Source organism: Hydractinia symbiolongicarpus, chromosome 8, assembly GCF_029227915.1.
Source record: "Hydractinia symbiolongicarpus strain clone_291-10 chromosome 8, HSymV2.1, whole genome shotgun sequence".
NCBI lineage: Eukaryota > Metazoa > Cnidaria > Hydrozoa > Anthoathecata > Hydractiniidae > Hydractinia > Hydractinia symbiolongicarpus.
In genome coordinates this window covers 13343515-13363282 of record NC_079882.1, presented here as the reverse complement: position 1 = coordinate 13363282, position 19768 = coordinate 13343515, and the positions used below count along the sequence as shown (strand labels likewise).

The following is a 19768-nucleotide window of genomic DNA, read 5'->3' as shown; positions in this document are numbered from 1 at the left end:
AAATAACATCATTATCTGTGTGTGAGAAACAGTTGTGCTATAGACATCCGAAATAGTGACGGCCAAATTCAGATAAATTCATAATGATCAACTCCTATCCAGTTTTAAAATCAAAATGGTGTCTTGTGGTGGTTTTTGCCTAAATATTGCCAAAACTTTTTCCGCATGGATAAATGAACTAAGGTTTGTATAGGTCTGGGACAAGCAAACGAGTGTCATTTCAGCGAAAAATTATATGTTATTCAATTGACCTTTAAAATATCTATGCATTGATAGTTTGAATGTATCAACAGCTCTAAAATTACTGATGACAGAAAATGTCAAAATTTGCTATTACTTAAATATGACATAATTTATGCAGCATAATTAAATTTGAAATTTTTTAAATGCGAAACATCTTGAGAACGAAAAGAGCTTTTTAAAAAATTTAAGAAGACTTGTGAACTAACTTTTTAAGCTCTATAATATAAAGCCAATATCATTTTATACCTTGGGTTCCCTGGGTTTATGCCTTCTAAACTTTAAACTTTGCCTAAGGTAGGTACAGCCTGGATAACCTGTGTGTTTCACCATGTCTAAGTAATTTAGGTATTGACATGTTGTACCTGTGTTAAAACCAGTTAAGATAAATTTCAAAACTTTTGCAAGAAATTTTTAGACATAATAAAAATACTGGGTGACTGTTTTAGTTAGGCAATAAAACGACATGTTGTTTTTGTTGAGACAAAAGTTATACCATTATTTTTTCTATAAAATCACAAAAGCGCTTGACCAAAAAAATAAAACACTTGGTTACAGTTTACCTGGACGAGGTAACTACAGACTTTTGCATGTTTTATTTAAGTAATTTTTGGAGTGAGGGTTTCACCTAAATTTGCATTCAAATTTACCCGTACTAATGGCCTAACAGAAAACAATTAGTAACCAAGGCAATTAATTATTCCTAAAAACGTTTACATATTAAATGCATAATCTAAAAACAGAACAATTACTGAGCGCATTGCGGAACATTATATTACGTTAAAAGAAATATTAATTACAAGAATCATTCGAAAACATTTTCCCTCTCAATACTTTTATTTCTATAACAATCATGTGAGCCATTTAGACCCTTGTGTTGAGAAACTAGTGTTAAAATCCAGTATTCTCTTCCCGTAACGATAGCGAATCTATGTCACTTTTACACATTAATACTGTATTGTTTACTAACTCTGTTAAGGTTTCCTCAGGACAATCTTTAACAAAATGACGCAGTATTCTGCAGCTCTCAAGTCCTCTCCCTATATGAAATTTGTAATTGGCTAAACGCATTTTCCAATGTAAAGTCGATCCACCTCCTTGTTTGCCACAATTTTGACAACATGCAACATCTAGGTTCAGGTAGTCATTACTGAAATACGACCTATGATAGTCAAGTGGTCATTGTGAGATTTTGACCTCCTAGATTTAACTATTTCAAATCTTAACCATGGGCAACAAAAGTTTTGGAGGGGCCATGCACCACCCTAGGCCGCTACAACCACAACCACAAATAGGCCACGTCACGTCATCTAAACGTGTTGTTTGGTTGAAACTTCGTCCAATACTCTGAGCACTCTGAATTCTCACCCAGTGCTCCGTTAGTATACATATCGGTCCATATATATTGCTATCGGTCGTTTATAAAATTTCCGCACTAACGTGTGAGCGTTGACTTCAAGACACTCTCAACATGAGCTGCAGCAGCCATTTTTTGTGCATGCAGCTGAAATACAAATGTCCAGGGACGAAGTTCTCCAATAATTGAAACAATGGCGCTACAAACAAACAAACAAACGCTATCCATTGGATGAATTTAGTATATGACAACTCTTTCTCCCAATAATAGTTTTGATTGTTTGCAAAGATAGATCAAAATAAACGAGACAAAACAATAATCAAATTTTGCCGGGCTTTTTCTGAAAATTTGTCAACCTTGTCCCCAGGACCTGTTAGGCTTTTTGATTTCCGCCATCGCCACGCGGGGCGGAATCTTTAGAATCGCCGGATGGAAGATAGAGATACATATACAACCAGTTAATCTGGCAAACCTGTGGATTACAACAGGTTAACAGCTAGTATTTTATAAACGATTTTCATGTTATAATTTATTTAAGAGTGGGAGGTAAAAACTGTTTGTAAGGTGTTGGTATCCTAGCAGACATAAGTTTGTTAATTTTATACCGTGCTATTAAAAAAAAAAATTACAATGAATTTTTTTTTCTTTTTTTTAGGTTCAGCTACCGTCACTTGGTAGAGTATAAAAGAGAAGAAACTCGACAGACAGAATTAATTGAACTTACTGAACCTTGAACTTGAATTTACTTATCGGCGAACTTAATAATAAAATTATTGGTGAACTTGATAGTGAAATTATTGGTGAACTTAATAGTAAACTTATCGGTGAACTTATTAGTGAACTTATTGGTGAAATTACTCAATTTTTTGAGCCTGCTTCAAAACAAAATGACAGAGGTTTCTTTAGCTTTTAAGAGTTTTTCTTCTCGATCACACGTTACCACCACTATTGTGAACCCCACATATAAAAACTGTCGCCGTATAGTACTTTTAATTTCTGGTGACGTTGAAACTAATCCAGGGCCTTTCACTATTCTAAAGTCGGTACAGGGATCTTTTCATCAAGGGGATGTTAGGCTTGGAACTTTTATTGGTACACAATGATGTGTAATTCCCTGCTTGCGATCGTTTAGTCGGCTCTTAAAAAGTTTCTTTTTGGAATCAAGGTGATCTTGATCATATCCTCTCCGAAAGAACAAAGTGGTACACAAACCTAGGATACACAAACCAGTACTTAAGCGCAAGTGAGCTCCCAAATAGTTTGGTTCTTGAAAATGAGGTCATACAAATACAAAGTTTAGAAAATATTTCTCATATTATTACAGACGATAGCACTTCATTACGCACAGCACGAAAAGTGGGAAATCGACTTTAAAGGCCGGTCCTCTGCTTATGCAGGCGATCGCAACGACCAGGCGTAAGAAAAGGATCCAATCCTATTTATGAATCTTATAATTTTTTAAATTATATTAGTATCAAGGTCTTCTCAAATGTTCAAAAATAATCTGTGAAAAATAAACCTTTAACAATACACTGAACATTTATAATTTATATCCGTATGTTTTTTATATCGGCGCCATTGGTTTAAGATTTATACACTAAGATACCATAGATTTGACCATGAAGTTGGATCCTACTAAATTTTAAAACGCGGGCAGCTAACTATATACTTTAACCTATACTGGTGTACTGAAAAATATGTAGCTATATATACTGTAGCCTATGCTGACAGAAACTTGCTGAAAAAACTATGGTAAACAATGTAAAATAGCTATTGCTAGCTTGCTAAATAGTTTTTCAACAATTCTTATTTTAGTTTCGGTTATATAGCTTAAATATTTATTTTCATTTGATATGTTGTTTTAAGTATTCCTTTGGTCAGTTTGGGGCAAACTGACAGGAAGGAAAAGACCTTGTGCCCCACTTGAAAAACAACGAAATTCAGAAGACCAGACCCCTGGCAAAAAAAGGGGTATAAGTCAGCCGCTTGGAAAACTATACATAATTATGAGAATATCTTAAACATTGATAAAACTTAAATTTGAGCACTTAAATAATTATACTAACCCAACCAAAAATTTACGCTTCAAAAAACTTGAACAAGCTGGAGTATAACCAATATGGCGTGCTTGAACCCGGTCTTTCCAAGGAATCCCTGGAGCTCGGTTTAGTTAAACAAAATCCGCTTCGTTAAAAAGCATAACTGGAAATGAAAACTTGAAGAAAAAGGGCAAGAAAAAGACCGGCCGTTTTAATAAGAACTGGGATAGATTCTTAAATCTTAATTACGGAACCTTTTAAAACTTAAATGTTTATACAGAGCTGATGAGTTTGAAATATAAAAATATAATTGAAATAAAATATATTTATTTGCATAGTTACAAGCTACGATAAAAAAAATACTCGTAAATCCGGTTTTCCAACTTTTACAATATATACAAGAAAATAATAGTTAAAAGGAACAACCATGTCTCAATGTATGGAAGATTCTTTTCTACTGATTGAAACAGTCTTAGTTTTAGTGTTTTTGGTTTTTATGTGTAAAGTCTTTGTTTATGTATCTGTTTTAATGTTTATGAGTGTACTGAGTCTTTATGTGTATAAAGGTTTTTGATTTCTATTATATTTAGTTGTGTTCTTCAGGGACTGTTATGCATTGAGGCATGTTTAATGTTATTACCTTTGTTCTTTACAAAATGGTAATGGCCTTAGGCATGTCTCAAGGGACATACATAAAAATCATGTTTTGTTCTTTAAAAAATGGTAATGGCCTTAGTCATGTCTCAAGGAAAATACATATAAATCATGTTTTTTTTGGCATTTTTTGCAGTCAGTTGAAAATTAGTCTTCATACTAGTAAGACATGACATAAAAAATTGTTTCTGTCATTGACCAAGTATTTGTTCATTCTTTGTGTTGAGCAAGCACATATTTGTTCATGTTGCTGCACTGCAAAATTATGCATAACGAGTTATGTTAAATTGTGTCAGTTACTTTTTCAGCAACAATGATTTGATAATTTTATGATCCATTTTTATCTTAGCAATCAGTGTGCATAATTAGCTGCAATAACGGAGAAGACAGCTCCATGTGCCTTTTTAATTGTTGTTTTTTTAATATTTCGAGTTGTCACCCGTTGCTTAAAAGTAGAGAAGATACAAAAAGGAAAGAGGAAGGATATTACTATCAAATTTGTAAAATACATGTCAATACGACATAGACATGATACCAACAATACAGCTCTATTGCCAGAAAGAGACCATATCAATGTGCTCAATGTGGTTGCAAAGATATACATAGATTATAATAGCATTCGAGAATTGTGTTATAAAAGGGGTGTGGGAATCATAATTGAGAGGTAAATTAAATCGAAGGATGAAATTCTGTTGATGTATGCTTTTATCACGTGGGTACTATTTCTTCATTTAAAGGCTTGTGTTGGATTTTTTTAAAAGTAAACTTTGTTTAGAATATCTTATTTTACAAGTGTGTTAATCATGTATTTGTTTTGAGCATAAATAAAAATAATAAAAATTTAGACATGTATAACTTTATTACGGGAGTCTTTTTAGACCTGACTCTCGCATAACAAAATGACGCTAAAGAGACTGGCTCAATATAGGGTCGGATTTGAAGACCTTGTGCGAGACAACAACAACAAAAATATGGGAGCCTAGCTATGAATAAAATGTGCAAGTATTATACATGATTTTCGTATATTAAAAAATTCTCAAAACACAAAAAATGAAAATCAAACATTAAGTATTGAGTATCAGAAAGATGTCTAGTTAGAATAAAAAGATACCTTGTTAAACTGTCCAATTGATACATGTACTTCGACTTGAGCTTTACCATACGTGTTTGTAGCTTTATCTAGTTTAAAAGTAAGTGTGAAACATTAATCTGACAACAGTTGAAAATAGCCTTTTTTATCAGCCCAATGTTTTAAAATTGGATAACAATGCAATGGGTATTGTTAAACTCGTAATTAACTGAGACTGACTGGATACTGACTGACTGACTGAAATGTCTCAAATGGCCTAATTCCAAGACGCAGATTTAAATTTTTACCTGAATTATCTTGTATCTTATTATACTTGGTGTGGTGATTAAGTGCCGAACGTTTATTGGGGTATGTGGTGAAAAAAAAATGGGGGAAAAATTTTGTACTCTCCGACTTGTGAACCTGTGCTTGATGTTCCCACATTATTTTTACAAATAAAATAAACAAATAACTAGCACTTTAATAGTAGATAGATATTGCAAAATTAACGAGTTGTAATTTAAAACAAAAGTTAATAGAATGGAAAAATATATTTGATTCTTTTAAATTAATCTAGACTGTATAATTGCAGAACGAGCGCTGCTTAACCACTTATTGAGAAACTGTGATCTAGTAAAAATATTGAGATTGTTAAGAAATGTTTTTAGAAAATGATAATTTTGTTTACAATAGGTAAATTCAACCAACAAAAACAGATCAAAAATGAACATTTTTTTCTTTTTTTTAAGTCAAACTGGCTTATGGCACTGAATGTACAGTGGTGGATAAGCTGTTCTACCTTTATCATTTACGTGTGAAACCCTTTTGATTAAAATTCAATCTAATTCACAGTGCTCTATCTATGAAGGTGCCATATTTTTTTCAACTGGTAATTTTAAATTTGGGTGGTAATCTTTAAGTCCGACAAAGTTAACTTGACAATTACATTTACGATGAGTAATAATGCCACTGATATAGCGTGAGTTACAAAAAATACTTTAAGAATCATTGACGTCATAATCCATGCTCGACTCAGCCTTTTTTACCTCTAGAGGGGCGGCTGGTGTATTCTACAGGTCACAGGTCAAAATTTTAAATTGTTCCATATTATGACAATGCAAATAATTTTAGCCAATTCCAGTTTTGTGATGGAGCGCCAATACAAAATACGCAATAGCAACAGAGAATTTTTAACACTCTTTGCAATCTTTAACACTTATCAGGAGAACTGCCACCGCCCCTTTATATACTCTGATATGAATGTATGAATATAAGCTGCATGTAAACACCTTACGCTACTTAACCGCCCCAACAAGTTTGTTAACAAAATTAGTATTATTGAAGATATTATTTCGGTTTGTCTGTTCAGTATTCATATTACTGTGGAAAGTTTATCATTTCTTGAACATGATAGTTTAGTAGGCGACGTTTCGGGAGATCCTTCTCCCATCATCGGGCTAAGTAAAATGATGCTGAGCATCATTGCAGAGGATCGAAATTCATAAAAATTGACCAACCAGAAACGAGCTGATAATTACAGTTAATTACGGTAATTAACATTTTCGGACCTAGATATAGGTAACTACTTCTTCTGTAGGGCTGGTAACCAAATCTCAGGAAGTTGATATGAGATGCTGTTTATGTGTTTGATACGTGCTACACTGTTGATGGTTTCTTTAATCTTCTTGGCCGTTGTTCTGGATTCTCTGTCAATGATTTTCTTCTCATCCCAATTAAATATGTACCACATGTACCCAGCAAAAAAATCTATATTATAATATCCGTATGCGTCTGTCTGTAGCGCAAAATAGTACCGCAAGTAGTAAGACGCACAAATTACGGTATAAAAAGAACGTGCATTCCCATGCATTTTTCCACGGGCCACCGACTAGTTGCTTCTAATCATCCACAAACGTTTCATTGAAAATTTTTAATGAGACTCAAAAAAGCGAATTTAAATTTCAATATTAGAAGAAAACTTACTAATATTTGTATCCAGACTCTACACAGGATGAGTGTTAAAATCACTTTGTCCGTGTACATATCATCATGTACACGGACAAAGAAACTGCATCGAGGAGACAATAAAAGTTAATTACCCATGACTTTTGTAAAGAATTTAACACAGGCTTCAAGTCTTTTGTAAAACTATATGCGAATTACCAAATAAAAACAAAAGTTTAAAATATTATAGCCAATAGATGAAATATGTAAAGCTGCACGCAACCATTTTAAACATACAGAATACAGTTATTAATAAATAGATGCAGTATGATTTGTAAATTAAATAAGCTGAAATTTTATACTCCTACTTACAGTCTGGTGATTTCAAAACTGAAGATGCAGGATTCTTATTAGACAACACCAACGATATTTCTCCTGTTTCCAATTTAACTGCAATGCTTGAAGGTGTAGAAGCTGTTACTTGAATATTCTGTAAATAACATACAAGACATAAACAATGATGTTCGACTTGACAAAGCTAGCAATTAAAATTATATTTATTTTATGCCATTCTTACTTGCGAGATCAATGAGGATCATTCTGTTTGAGAAATCTAACAGATCATGTCTTAGATTGCATAGTGATTGACTGTTATTTTATCTGTTAACATGATCAATTCAATCAAAAATTCTCTACTTAGGAAAAATTAAAATTTTGCATGTATTAAAAAAAGTTATTCTTTCTTATTTTACATATGGAATTTTACAACAAGTCGCATAATTATTATTGCTAAAAAAATTTAGTTAGAAAGACAAACAAAGGAGAAGAGAATTGACTTAAATATTTATAATAACATCAGCAGTCCATAGATAATTGACTTTTCTTTTTACATTCATATATTCACGGAGAGGGAAGAAGTGCATTGGTTTAGTCAACAAAATAGTAAATTTGGATTAAAAAACTGAAAAACATTTGCCTTATATTTACCTTTTTCAAGCTATCCAGAATCTATTTGGAACAGGTGTTAGAAACTGCAAGGGGTTTCCTTGTTAGATATTAATTTAGCCAATACTTCTACTGCATAGGCCATGAAGCGCTGATTAAAATAATGCATAGGATTATTTTCTTTCGAGGAACGTTTTAGGAGGTACTGTTGTTTAAAATTTTTGATGACGCAATGGTCCATAGTTACTCAAATAGAGGCAAGGTATTGGCGTCAGTTTCATTTACTGATGTGATTACATGTGATAGGGTCTAAATTACCCTTCAGCAAATGACATGTAATAACATTTCCTTAGCAAAATTGACAGACGGACACAGGCAAGGAACATTTATTATCTATATTACAATGCTCCTTGTTTGTCTAAGAACCAACATGATTTGCAAGTAGTGAAAAAAAATTTCCATAGAATTTCCCACAATTCACATGGATTTTTTTTAAAGGCTTTAACTAGTGGGGCATGATTAATTGCAATGGAAAATGTCATTTCTCTAGACTGGATAAAATGTTTGGTCTCAAACCTACAAAATGTTTTATTTAGACCCTATCTGACTTATTTCAATAGACTTGCTTTTTGTCAATATTGATATGCTTGCAAAAATGGGTTGGGGTTCAGGCGTAAACCCCCTCGCTTCTCTAGAGATCCTCCGACACCCCGCTTTATCATGTAAAATTGTGTATATATTTTGTGTAAACTCCCCACTTCTCTAGAGATCCCCCTACACCCCATCTACGCATGTGCAAAAAATCTAACAAATACAACGGCATCTGACAGAAACTGATAACTCCTACAGAATCGTATAAAATCAGACAATGGCATCCAACAGAATCTGACAGTATCTGACGACATCATGCGCAAGTGCAGTAACGGAAATTCCCATAATTGAAAATTTTCTGTCCATCTAAAAATTTATTGATAAATAAAATGTGTATATAATAAAGAGACAAAATGAGTTTTTTTAGAAATGCAATCAGCGCAATATACAACGCTGTATCAGCACCAGTAGCAGCCACTGACGGGATACTGTTACTGATTATTAGAACAAAATAAAGGACGGAATAAAAAAACGAATTAACCCAACACTACATGATGAAATCGAAGCTGAAGCACAGGAACACCATCATGATCCCGAAGACAACCAAGAAAACTACACTGGAGTTGAAGACATCAATCATCCGTTTCCACAGGAAAAGACTGCAAACACCGAAGATATCCAACACATATTTGACAAACACGACATGGATATGTTGGAAGATGGAACTCGAGTCAAAACTTGGAAAATCAACAAGAATCTGAACGAACCACTCATGCGTGCTATCATGGATAAAATCACATCTCATATAGACATGCAAGTAAATGTTGTTTATAGTTTCAGCTATGATATTAACCAAGGTAGAGGTGGTGTATTTCTATATCACAAAACTAAGAGCTCCAAGTTGCTATCAAGCATCGCAGGGATCGAAGGTTTCATAGAGGAATGTGAGATGAAGCGTCTGGATATGGAGGATGGTTATTTTTGAGTAAGGCATATTTACCACCAGTCAGAACTATCGAGACCCCAGGAGCATATGAAGGGAAAATCATCTTCAATCATGTGTAGATTAAGATCATAAGCACACGTGAGCCTCTGTTAGGATGCAGACCCCTTCCAGACTGGCTGCGAAAGAAGAGATGTATCTTCGCTATGGATGGTAAAACAGACAATCTATGCTTCTGGAGATGTTTAGAGGTACTAAATATGGCTAACGTAGAACGTCGAACAGAACGCCTAACAAAGGACACTCTTGCATTAGCACGACAAACAACGAGAAAGCACCATGGCGACTCGTCTATGGTCAGAAGCAGTATAAGAAAGGGTTAGATGACATCACTATTGGAATGTTGGAAGGCCATTGCTTCTACATCAAAGATATCAAGGTGTTGACAAAAACGTTGGAGTGCGAGGTATGCGGTCAACTTTTCACACAAGCCTGCCATCTCACGTGGCATAAGAAAGATGAATGCAAAGGGGTCAAGACAAGGATCATCTGAAAAAGTGAAAAAGTGAAACATATGCCGAGCAGGTCGGAGAAGGTATTTTATGGTGAAGGTTATAGCTATGATGCATCTAAATGGTTAGAACACGTGGCGAGGGAAACAGGAAGACATATACATCATGCTCTATGTGGTCATGGTGGTGAACGTGTGATACGTGATGAAAAAGTGAAGGATTGGGAAGTAGACGGTTATGAGCCTATAACGAAGACCGTCTACGAGTACCACAGATGTTACTAGCCTGGATGCCCCTGTCAGCCCGAACCTCATACATACCGCAATGAACAAACAATGAAGAAGGAAAATATGATACAAGAACAGGGGTACAACCTCATCACAGTGTGGGAATGTGAAAATGCCCCCAAGATCAACCGACATTTCAACAAAAAATTCATCCGGTATCCTCATTATATCTTGTTTGATTTCGAGGCCTTCTCGTCTTCTTTTAATTACCAGCAAACATCTGATTTGACATACCTTTCGAGGAATATACCGGTAAGTTTCGGTATTCACGATAGTTAAAATGACAACCCAACGTTCGTAGAAAATGAAGATCCTAAAATTTTATTGAAACTTTTTGTGGAGGAGCTAGAAAGGAGACACGCTTTTATCGTCACCGAAGTGGAAATGATGTACCCGAAACCTACAGACTTCGACATGCTTCCCAAAAACACCCATGATGCGTGGAACGAATGGGTAAACCAGATAGCTGGGATTGGGTTCAACAGTGGAAAGTATGATTTAAATATGATCAAGCGCAACTTTGTTGAGCAAATTGCGAAAGATGAAAGCGAAAAAATAAAAGTAGCCAAGAAAGATAACAATTATATGTTTGTGACAACATCTAAGTTTAAATTTCAGGACATCAAAAACTTTCTTGCGCCATGGATGAGCTTAAAGTTATGGTTCAAGTCTCTCGAATGCAAGCTTGGTTTCCTGAAGAGATTGCGGTTGCTCATAGGGAAGCGGATAAATATCCAGATAAAAAGATTTCGGGTGAGACATCAAAACTTAAAGGAAACTCCTTTTATGGTAAAATGATTGAAGATCTAGCAAGGCATGTAAATACAATGTTCACAAGTGCAGCATTGACAGAGCCTACCAATGCGGGATTGCAGTGTATCAGCTAGTCAAGTTTCGTACGCTGAATTCTACTACAATTTCCTGCACAGGTATGTAGATCATTGAGATTTTGAGTATATCTACATGGGTACAGACAGCACATATTTTGCTATCTCTGGAGAAAAGTTGCGAGATGTCTTACGTACTGAGTTGCGGGATGTCGTACGTACTGAGTTGCTCGAGGAATACGACAAAGAGGTGGCAAACTGGCTTGTGACGGACGATTGTTCAAAGAGGACAGGAGGTCTGTTAAAACCTGAGTTTATTGACACAAGAATAATTGCTATCACAGCAAAATATTATTTCATCGAAGGGAAAGAGGGCACCAAGTTTTTATGCAAAGGGATGTCAAAAATGAAAAACAAGATGGCGTGGGAACGATATATGAACGCGTTGAAAGAATATATAGACACTGAAAATACAGGTTTACAGGTACACAACCAGGGGATGATCACCTATGAGCAAAGTAAGCTAGGGTTCTCAGCATTCTTCGACAAACGTCGCGTCCTAGAGGATTTTGTGCATACGGTACCTTTGCAGTTGTAATTTTCTACACTACCAAGCACAGCCTCAAGTCACTCCTCATCAGTATGAAGCGGTAAAAACAAGATCATACTAATTTGCCTCATCTATTCAAAAATGTGTACAACGTTTCTGAATAATCAAGGGTTTTCTGCATGATGTACAAATGAGATGCGTGATTTGCCACACATGCAATACTCAAGGTGATAGTGCAAGAGTATATACGAAATTCGAATTATAGTAGAATTGTGGTACCAGGCTTACCTGGTACCACAAGGTCTCACTAAAAAAAAGGTGGGTTCGTTAAAACGGAGTACAGCACAGACATTAAAAAAAAAACCCTTTGGGTTTCAAACAATAACAACAACAGCAACAACAAACAAGAATAAAAAACCCAGAGGGTTCTCCTAAGGGAGTTTTGGTATCTTTTCTTCAAAATAAAACATGAATGTATATCTTATGTATTGCAATAATTTTACCGTATTTAATAATTTTTTATTTATTTTATAAATTTTCAGCTATAATAAAAAAGAAGACGGAGCTTAATGTTTTTCTTAATGATATTGACACACAAAAAACAGAACAGGATAAGCGTGGGTATCTGCGTGACAACCTCTCAAAGATACCTAGTAAAACACCATGGACTGTTGAGAGATTAAATAGGGTGTCTGATAATGTAATTAATAATAGGGTCAATAATAAAGATATGTTATCAAAAATTTCCGGCGTTGATAATTTTGAAAATATGATGAATGAATTAAATTCCAGTTATTTAATAAAAAACTCAGCATCTGAAACTATTGGGAATTTAGCGCCGGATACTAATGGTCATACATCTATGGAGATTTTAGGTTCACATTTGTATGAGAAGTGTGGATTATATCTCGCGCCTGTGTCATTATTTTGTACAATTTTTACCAACTTGATTGGGAAACCTTCGATCAAATTGCTAAAGAGAGACAAACTAGAAAAAATAATGAAACTGATATTTTGAATTAAGACCATTTAATAAATGAGTGAGGAAAAACAGGACCCAAAACAAGTTATTACGAAGAAGAAAAATGAAGGTTGCGTTGCCGCCGGTAAGAAACTTGTCGAATGGAATAAGAAGAACAAGGAGAATTTGCATAAGAACAAGAGGGAAAGTGGTCAAGTACCTGAGGGTAGTACCTCAACAAGTACATCAGCAAGTACCTCACTAAGTTCTAAAGCTATGTTAGGAGCAACAGCAGTAACGGTAATTGTTATAGTAGGCGTTGGTGTTTGGTATAAATTTTTTAAACAACAGCAGCAACCTGGAAAATCATAAGAGCAGCCGTATCCTGTTGAAAAAAAGTTCAACCTCAAAAAATAGACAATTTTAAAATGCGTTTAAAACTATAATAAATGAGTAAAGAGTAAATTGTGGATTCTCTATGGGAATCTGCCCGCTTAGTATCGTACACTATACTGCTAGCACTAGGGGCAAAAAAGATGCTAGGATTTTCTAGACCAGCAGCCAAGATGGATCTGGAAGACGGTCTGAAGCTTGGTGGATATATGACAGGGGCGATATTGTTTGATGACTAGACTATAAAACAAGGATGGTATAAACGTTTCATAATGCCCCCTAAATAAATAGACTTGCTTAGCGAAATTTGTGTTTGTCATGTAGGCAAACACAAAACAACATGGAAGAGACCAAGAAATGCATAACATGTAAACAACCTTCATCTTTAGACAACTTCAGGGTAAACAAACGTAATGGACAACGGATAAAATGTTGCATCAAATGTCTGAACGGAGCCAAAGCGTTAAGAGAATGCACCAGGTGCCCTCACAATAAGCAATTGCAAAGAATAAGATAGTATTTGCGAGCATCAAAAAGAGAGATCTCTATGTAAACCCTGTGGTGGAAGTCAAATATACCCTCATAATAAGCAAAGATTATACTGCAGGGAATGCGGAGGTGGAAGCATCTGCGATTATCAGGGGGAGAGATCTAAGTGTCCCATTTGCAACCCTGCTGGACATCTCGCTTCTGTTGTCTTCTGCAGAATATCTGGGATGTGACATGAGCAAGTTTTGAGCTCATATTGAAACACAATTCACGGGAAGCATGTCTTGGGAAAATTACGGTAAGTGGCATATTGACCATAAAATATCTCTCAAGTACCGAGAAAATGGACAGGCTCCATCAATCATGGAAGTAGCGAGAAGGCTCCACTATACCAATACCCAACCTATGTGGGCATCAGAGAACATCTCAAAAAGCAACTGTTACGTCTCAAAATAAATGGCAACTATCGGTGTTCTTGTAGCAGGATTTGAAGGATCTTGATGAAAGTATGCGGGAGTACTATATCGCCACGATCGATAATAGCTTCTAGTAGCTCGTGCTTAGGAAAACTTGTCTTGTGCTTAGGGAGTATTGCCTCGTGTTTAGGAAGTATTGCCTCGTGCTTAGGGATCATGTGGCTCGCCTGTTTGCTTGAGGTCTCAACAGGCTTCTTCACCTTATTCAGGTCAACTTGAAATTCAACGTTAACTGTTGGTACAACCAAGACATTGTTATTATACCCTTGTCTGATAGCAACATATAAACGCTGGGCATAACAGTAAAATTGACTGGGGTTCTAGCATATTGGAGCACCATTTGGAATTGTGTTACGCCTTTTCCTACATTCTCTCCCCGCAGTACCACACTTTCAAATTTTTGTAGTAGAATTTGTCTTGCTGTATAGTTAACTGCACCAGACCCTAGCAAGAATGATTTTGCTTCCGTCTGTGATCCAAGTATCAAGACCACATATATCCGAACACTTTCAGATAATTTTGTCAAACCTTCTGATGTAAGACCCTGGCTTGTTGGCATGATAAACTTTGTGTAATCCCCATCAACTTGGGGTCACCATTCACCATTGGTTAGTGAAGCACCTACTGCTTTAAATTTATAAAGACCCTGGGGATTTGCATCGTATTCACGACATACTTAAGAGAATCCAGATATTGAATAAGGATATTGACTAAACCCATCTTTAAAAGGCATGGGCACTTTCATTCTTCCTAATATACGATGCATGTGATATACATGAAATTTAAAGATAAAGTTGACTATGGGTGAAGATCCTGTCATATATTTAGCAGATATGCCTAATGCTGTCGTTGAGCAATGAACTGCAAAATTAACCTGGATGTTCCAGTAATCCAATGCTTGCCCATCCCAGCCAACTCGAACGGGATCGGTAAGGTAAGTCGTTGGAACTTTGATGGGATACTTGTTAAACTCTGGGAATACTACAGGGATATGCGATTCTGTTGAAACATACAGATCCTGATGCTCAAGATTCGTGATACCCAGAGGCCATTCTCCCCTGTTTGATTTGTATTTTGCTTTGGGGTTATACAAGTAAATATTCATGAAACATGGAACAATTGTATATCACAGATAGCGACAGATTTTTGACGATGACCTCGGGCAGTGCTCTAAAATCAATCAGCATTCGAGGCGCCTGGTTTAATCTTTGTAATGATAATGATTTCACGATCCGGAAGGCAGAATCTAATCAGCTGGTTAACCTGATCAGGATCATGAAAGGTTTGTACAAAATCGAGGATCTGTCAGCTATTATCAGCAAACAGGTTAATGGAAAGGTAGAGATATTTGTATTGAATAATGGGGACTGCCGACTTCATGGAAATGATGGATTTAAAGTTGTTATTAATCCATCACTTCAAAAACTCATTGATGGTAAGAATTATACTAAAGGCGACTATGATGTATACTATATGACCAATGTTTATCAGATATTAAGTCTTATATGCCCTCAGTTAGATGAGGATGATGCTTGTTTAATGGTAAAAAAACAAAAATTCTTGCTTTACTGCCCACCAAAGAGTTTGATAATTGGGGAGATATGCTCACTTCGATTTCGAGACTCCAATCTACTTTCCATTGAAAGGGTCGACAGATAGACTCGAGTTCATGCTGACCAGGCAAAAAATTTAACCAAAATATTTGTGATAGTATAACCATTACATATCATTATTTGCCATAGTCAACCTCGTATCCTACCACTTCACAACTATCAACATCGATCAGTAAGTCTTCATTATGTACTATATGTCGCAATTTTTTAGTAAGTTGGTGGACAGATTTTTCTTGTATGCGATTTCAACGCAAGGTTTGCAATAAGGACCATCCGGATTGCTTCAACAAGATCTTCCTTATTCAGTGTAGAATAAGTAGGAATTTTCATTAATTTGGCTTCTTTTCGAAGTGCTTTCATTTATTTTCATATAGTTGTTATCAACTATATAATTACTCAGTAAAACTATCGTCATCGAGCGCCATACCTTTCAACCTCCTTATATTTACACTTTTCCAAGCAGGCTTGCACGTAATAGTTGCGGCCCTGTCGATAGATGCTTCCTATTTTGATTATTGCCGTACATTCACAAGATTCTTGTGGTATCTTTTTTTATAAAAGTTAGTTCTAATTTTACCGTCCCACTACTTCCGTTTAGGGTTTCTATCCCGGTCTTTCTTTACACTTATATTGGTGAAACCATGCCCTTCCAAATCCTCCACTTTTTTCATTATCTCATCATATTTTTCTAACCACTCAGGATAGTCACCAAGATCAAACGACATACTGAACGCGGAAGTCTCGCTGTATTGAGAGACTCCCTGGGAGTAGATATTTTTAGGGTTTTTTATCAATAACGGTGATAACTCGTCTTGGTTATATCCAATCACGAATCTTTCATCCTTGCCTTTGTTTGCAGGTATAGAATCACTTAGGACTAGGTTTTCAATTTTAACATCTTCGATATTTAGTGGTGTTAAATTACTCTAAAATGTTTTTGATTTAACAATTTTGTCTCCACATTTCAACATGCTCTTTTATTTATATTAAAAAAATTATCAATAAATTTTTATTTTTTGCCCAAACATCTACAACTCCCACTATTGGATATGGTGTATTCATGATAACAAGGCCAACATAAAATTTTACCTTTCACCACAAGTTTCCTCCCACATTTGCACCTATCATACTCATCAAGTAGAAATTCACAATCATTGCTTGTTCTTTCATCGTTTTATCAATCTTCTCTTCTTCACCAACCTCGGCCTTTTTTTCTTCTTTTTCTATTACGAGGCCCGCGATCATAATTGGCATATAGAGCCCAACACAGACAACAACACTACTAAAAAATAATTCCACCATATCTTTAATAATTTTGGCATTCATTTAATATATACAAATTTATTTATCAATTTTTGAATTGGGGTATTTCCCTGATTCAATCACCTTTATTCACATAATTTTGAAATCACTTGCTGATCATCCTCTGAGATACACCAATCCCATTATCAAAGAAGCAGCTCTTTCTAAATTCTACTCTTCTCTGCTTTCTGCTGCCGATAGACATTGAGATTCAGATTCAACCACAACCTTCCTACACATATCTTCCGTAACAAACCAGTCTGGGATCCACTCCGGAACATAATGGAGTATATGGGGCTCATATTTAACTGCTTTATTACACTGTCTTGGGTCTTGAATCGATCTGGAACACACACGAGTGCCAGTGGCTTATCCTCGACTGCTCTGGTGCACATTTCCTGAGTGCTGAATCGATCCAGAACATACGTGAGCGCCAGGGGATTATCCATAACGGCTCTGGTGCACATGTCATGAGATGATCTGGGACGTACTCGATCAACCAGGAATCCTCCATAACAGCATTACTACACATTTCCCAGGTCTTGAGATATTCCGGAATATACTTGAGCACCAGGGGATTATCCATAACAGCAATATTACACATCTCTTGGGTTTTGAAACAATTCAGAACATTTATCAACCAACTCATGTTTCCTTTATTATATACAGATTTTAGAAAAAAAATTTTTTTTTAAAATGAACAAAACATTTAAAAAAAACTTTACTCCACTTGTGCATGATGTCGTCAGATACTGTCAGATTCTGTTAGATGCTGTCGTCGTAGTTTATACGATTCTGTAGGATTTATCAGATTCTGTTGGATGCCATTGTATTTGTTAGATTTTTTGCACATGCGCAGATGGTGTGTCGGGGGATCTCTAGAGAAGCGGGGTTTTTACACAAAACATATACCGCATTTTCCGGTATATAACCCACACATCGTATAACCCGCAGTTCAGCTTTTTTAGGGACTTATGAACTAGATACTACCAGATAGCCCGCACCTTCGTATGACCCGCATAAAATTTCAATCAATGTGTTTTACTAACCCGCACCTTTGCATAACCCGCATCATGTTAAGAAAAAATTCCTAATCATTTTATAATCATGTGCGTGCGTTCTGTTTTTTCATGCTGGAGACAAGTGGGGATGTTTAAACTTGTGAACCCCAAAAATGAGAACCAAGTGGCTGAACTAGCGACTGTCTTATTCTTAACTTCCTTGTCTCCGATTAGCGAAATAATAATGAATTAAAATTAATTTGACAAGTCGATCTTCTGTTAATGCCGGCAGTACCAAATTGGACAATGCTGTTTTCTTTTAATTTGTAAACATTAATTTCAGCCAATAAAAACTCTTCCTGCGATTGAACAAACAAACAAATAAAAAACCATTCTATCAGGTTATAAAACTAAAGTAAAATCTCTGTTTTTTTATGTATATTTAAGTTTTTTTGGCATAAAAATAAACAACATAATAATTATGCCCTATAAATATTACTTATGTAACAGCGATGTACGGAACATTCTTTTCTAATGTTTATAGAATTTTGTTATCTATTTTTATCTCAGCAATCACAGTGTGCATGATAAAATGAATGGCGGCAATAAGGAGGAGATAGTTGCGTGTGTCTAATTAACTGAATTTTATATTTATTTTTCATATTTTTAGTGGCCACCTGTTGCTCGAAGGTAGCAAAGATAAAAAAAGAAAATTATTATCTATACTTTAATTTTAACATTTTTCAAAATTTTTAACAGGAATTAATAATTAAGTCCTGGGCACCAGGTTGTGAAATACGTGTCAATTGAACCTGAAAATGATACCTGCTATATTGCTCTATTACCAGAAACAAATCCTTTCAATGTGCTCCATGTGATTGCAAAGATATAAATAGATTAGAATTACATTCAACACAAAAGAAAAATGATCTCCAGAATTGTGTTTCAGAGAGAGCTCGTAATAATAACAATGGCAGGCAATAGAAAGTTAAAGAAAGCAATTTCACTGTGTAAAAAAAATTAAATCACTTAGTTGAAGTAAGATTACGTAGATATAGAATCGCGCATGCAGTTATATTAATGTACGCATTTTATCCCGTGGGTACTACTTTCTTCATTGAATGTATAAACTTTAAATTTCACAATAAATGACGGAAAATATAAAACTTATCACATAACCCGCACCACAATATAACCCACGCCAACGATGGAAGTCGTAAAAATCAACTTATAACCCGCGGGTTATATACCGGAAAATATGGTACACGAGTTTAGGTAGTAAAGCCGGGGATGTCAGAGAATCTCTAGAGAAGCGGGAGGTTTACACTTGAACCCCAAAATTGTTTATTGAACCATCCCCGTCATCTACTGGAAATGCTTAAATTTAGAAACTTAGGAACTATGATGAGAGTTCAAAAAATTTTTCAGCTTCATTTCATCAAAGTGTTATAAAACCATACTTTACCAAGTTTTAAGTCATTATATTAATTTTTATAGAAGTAATGACTTTTACCTTTAATAGAGAGTACGTTTTTTTAATCCACCAAAATCAAAATTGCCACAAGAACTATAAAT

At 35.3% G+C, this 19768-nt stretch overlaps 1 protein-coding gene across 2 annotated transcripts in view; it reads right to left on the bottom strand.

Moving 5' to 3' along the window:
• LOC130654382 (bridge-like lipid transfer protein family member 1) overlaps positions 1 to 19768 on the bottom strand; it is a 112657-nt gene that overhangs the window by 15044 nt on the left and 77845 nt on the right. For both annotated transcript variants that reach the window (XM_057456946.1, XM_057456947.1), the window contains 2 exons: positions 7676 to 7793; positions 5402 to 5469 (listed from right to left, as the gene is read on the bottom strand). In XM_057456946.1, coding sequence (XP_057312929.1) covers positions 5402 to 5469; positions 7676 to 7793 — 186 coding nt within the window. The remainder of the gene's footprint in view (positions 1 to 5401; positions 5470 to 7675; positions 7794 to 19768) is intronic.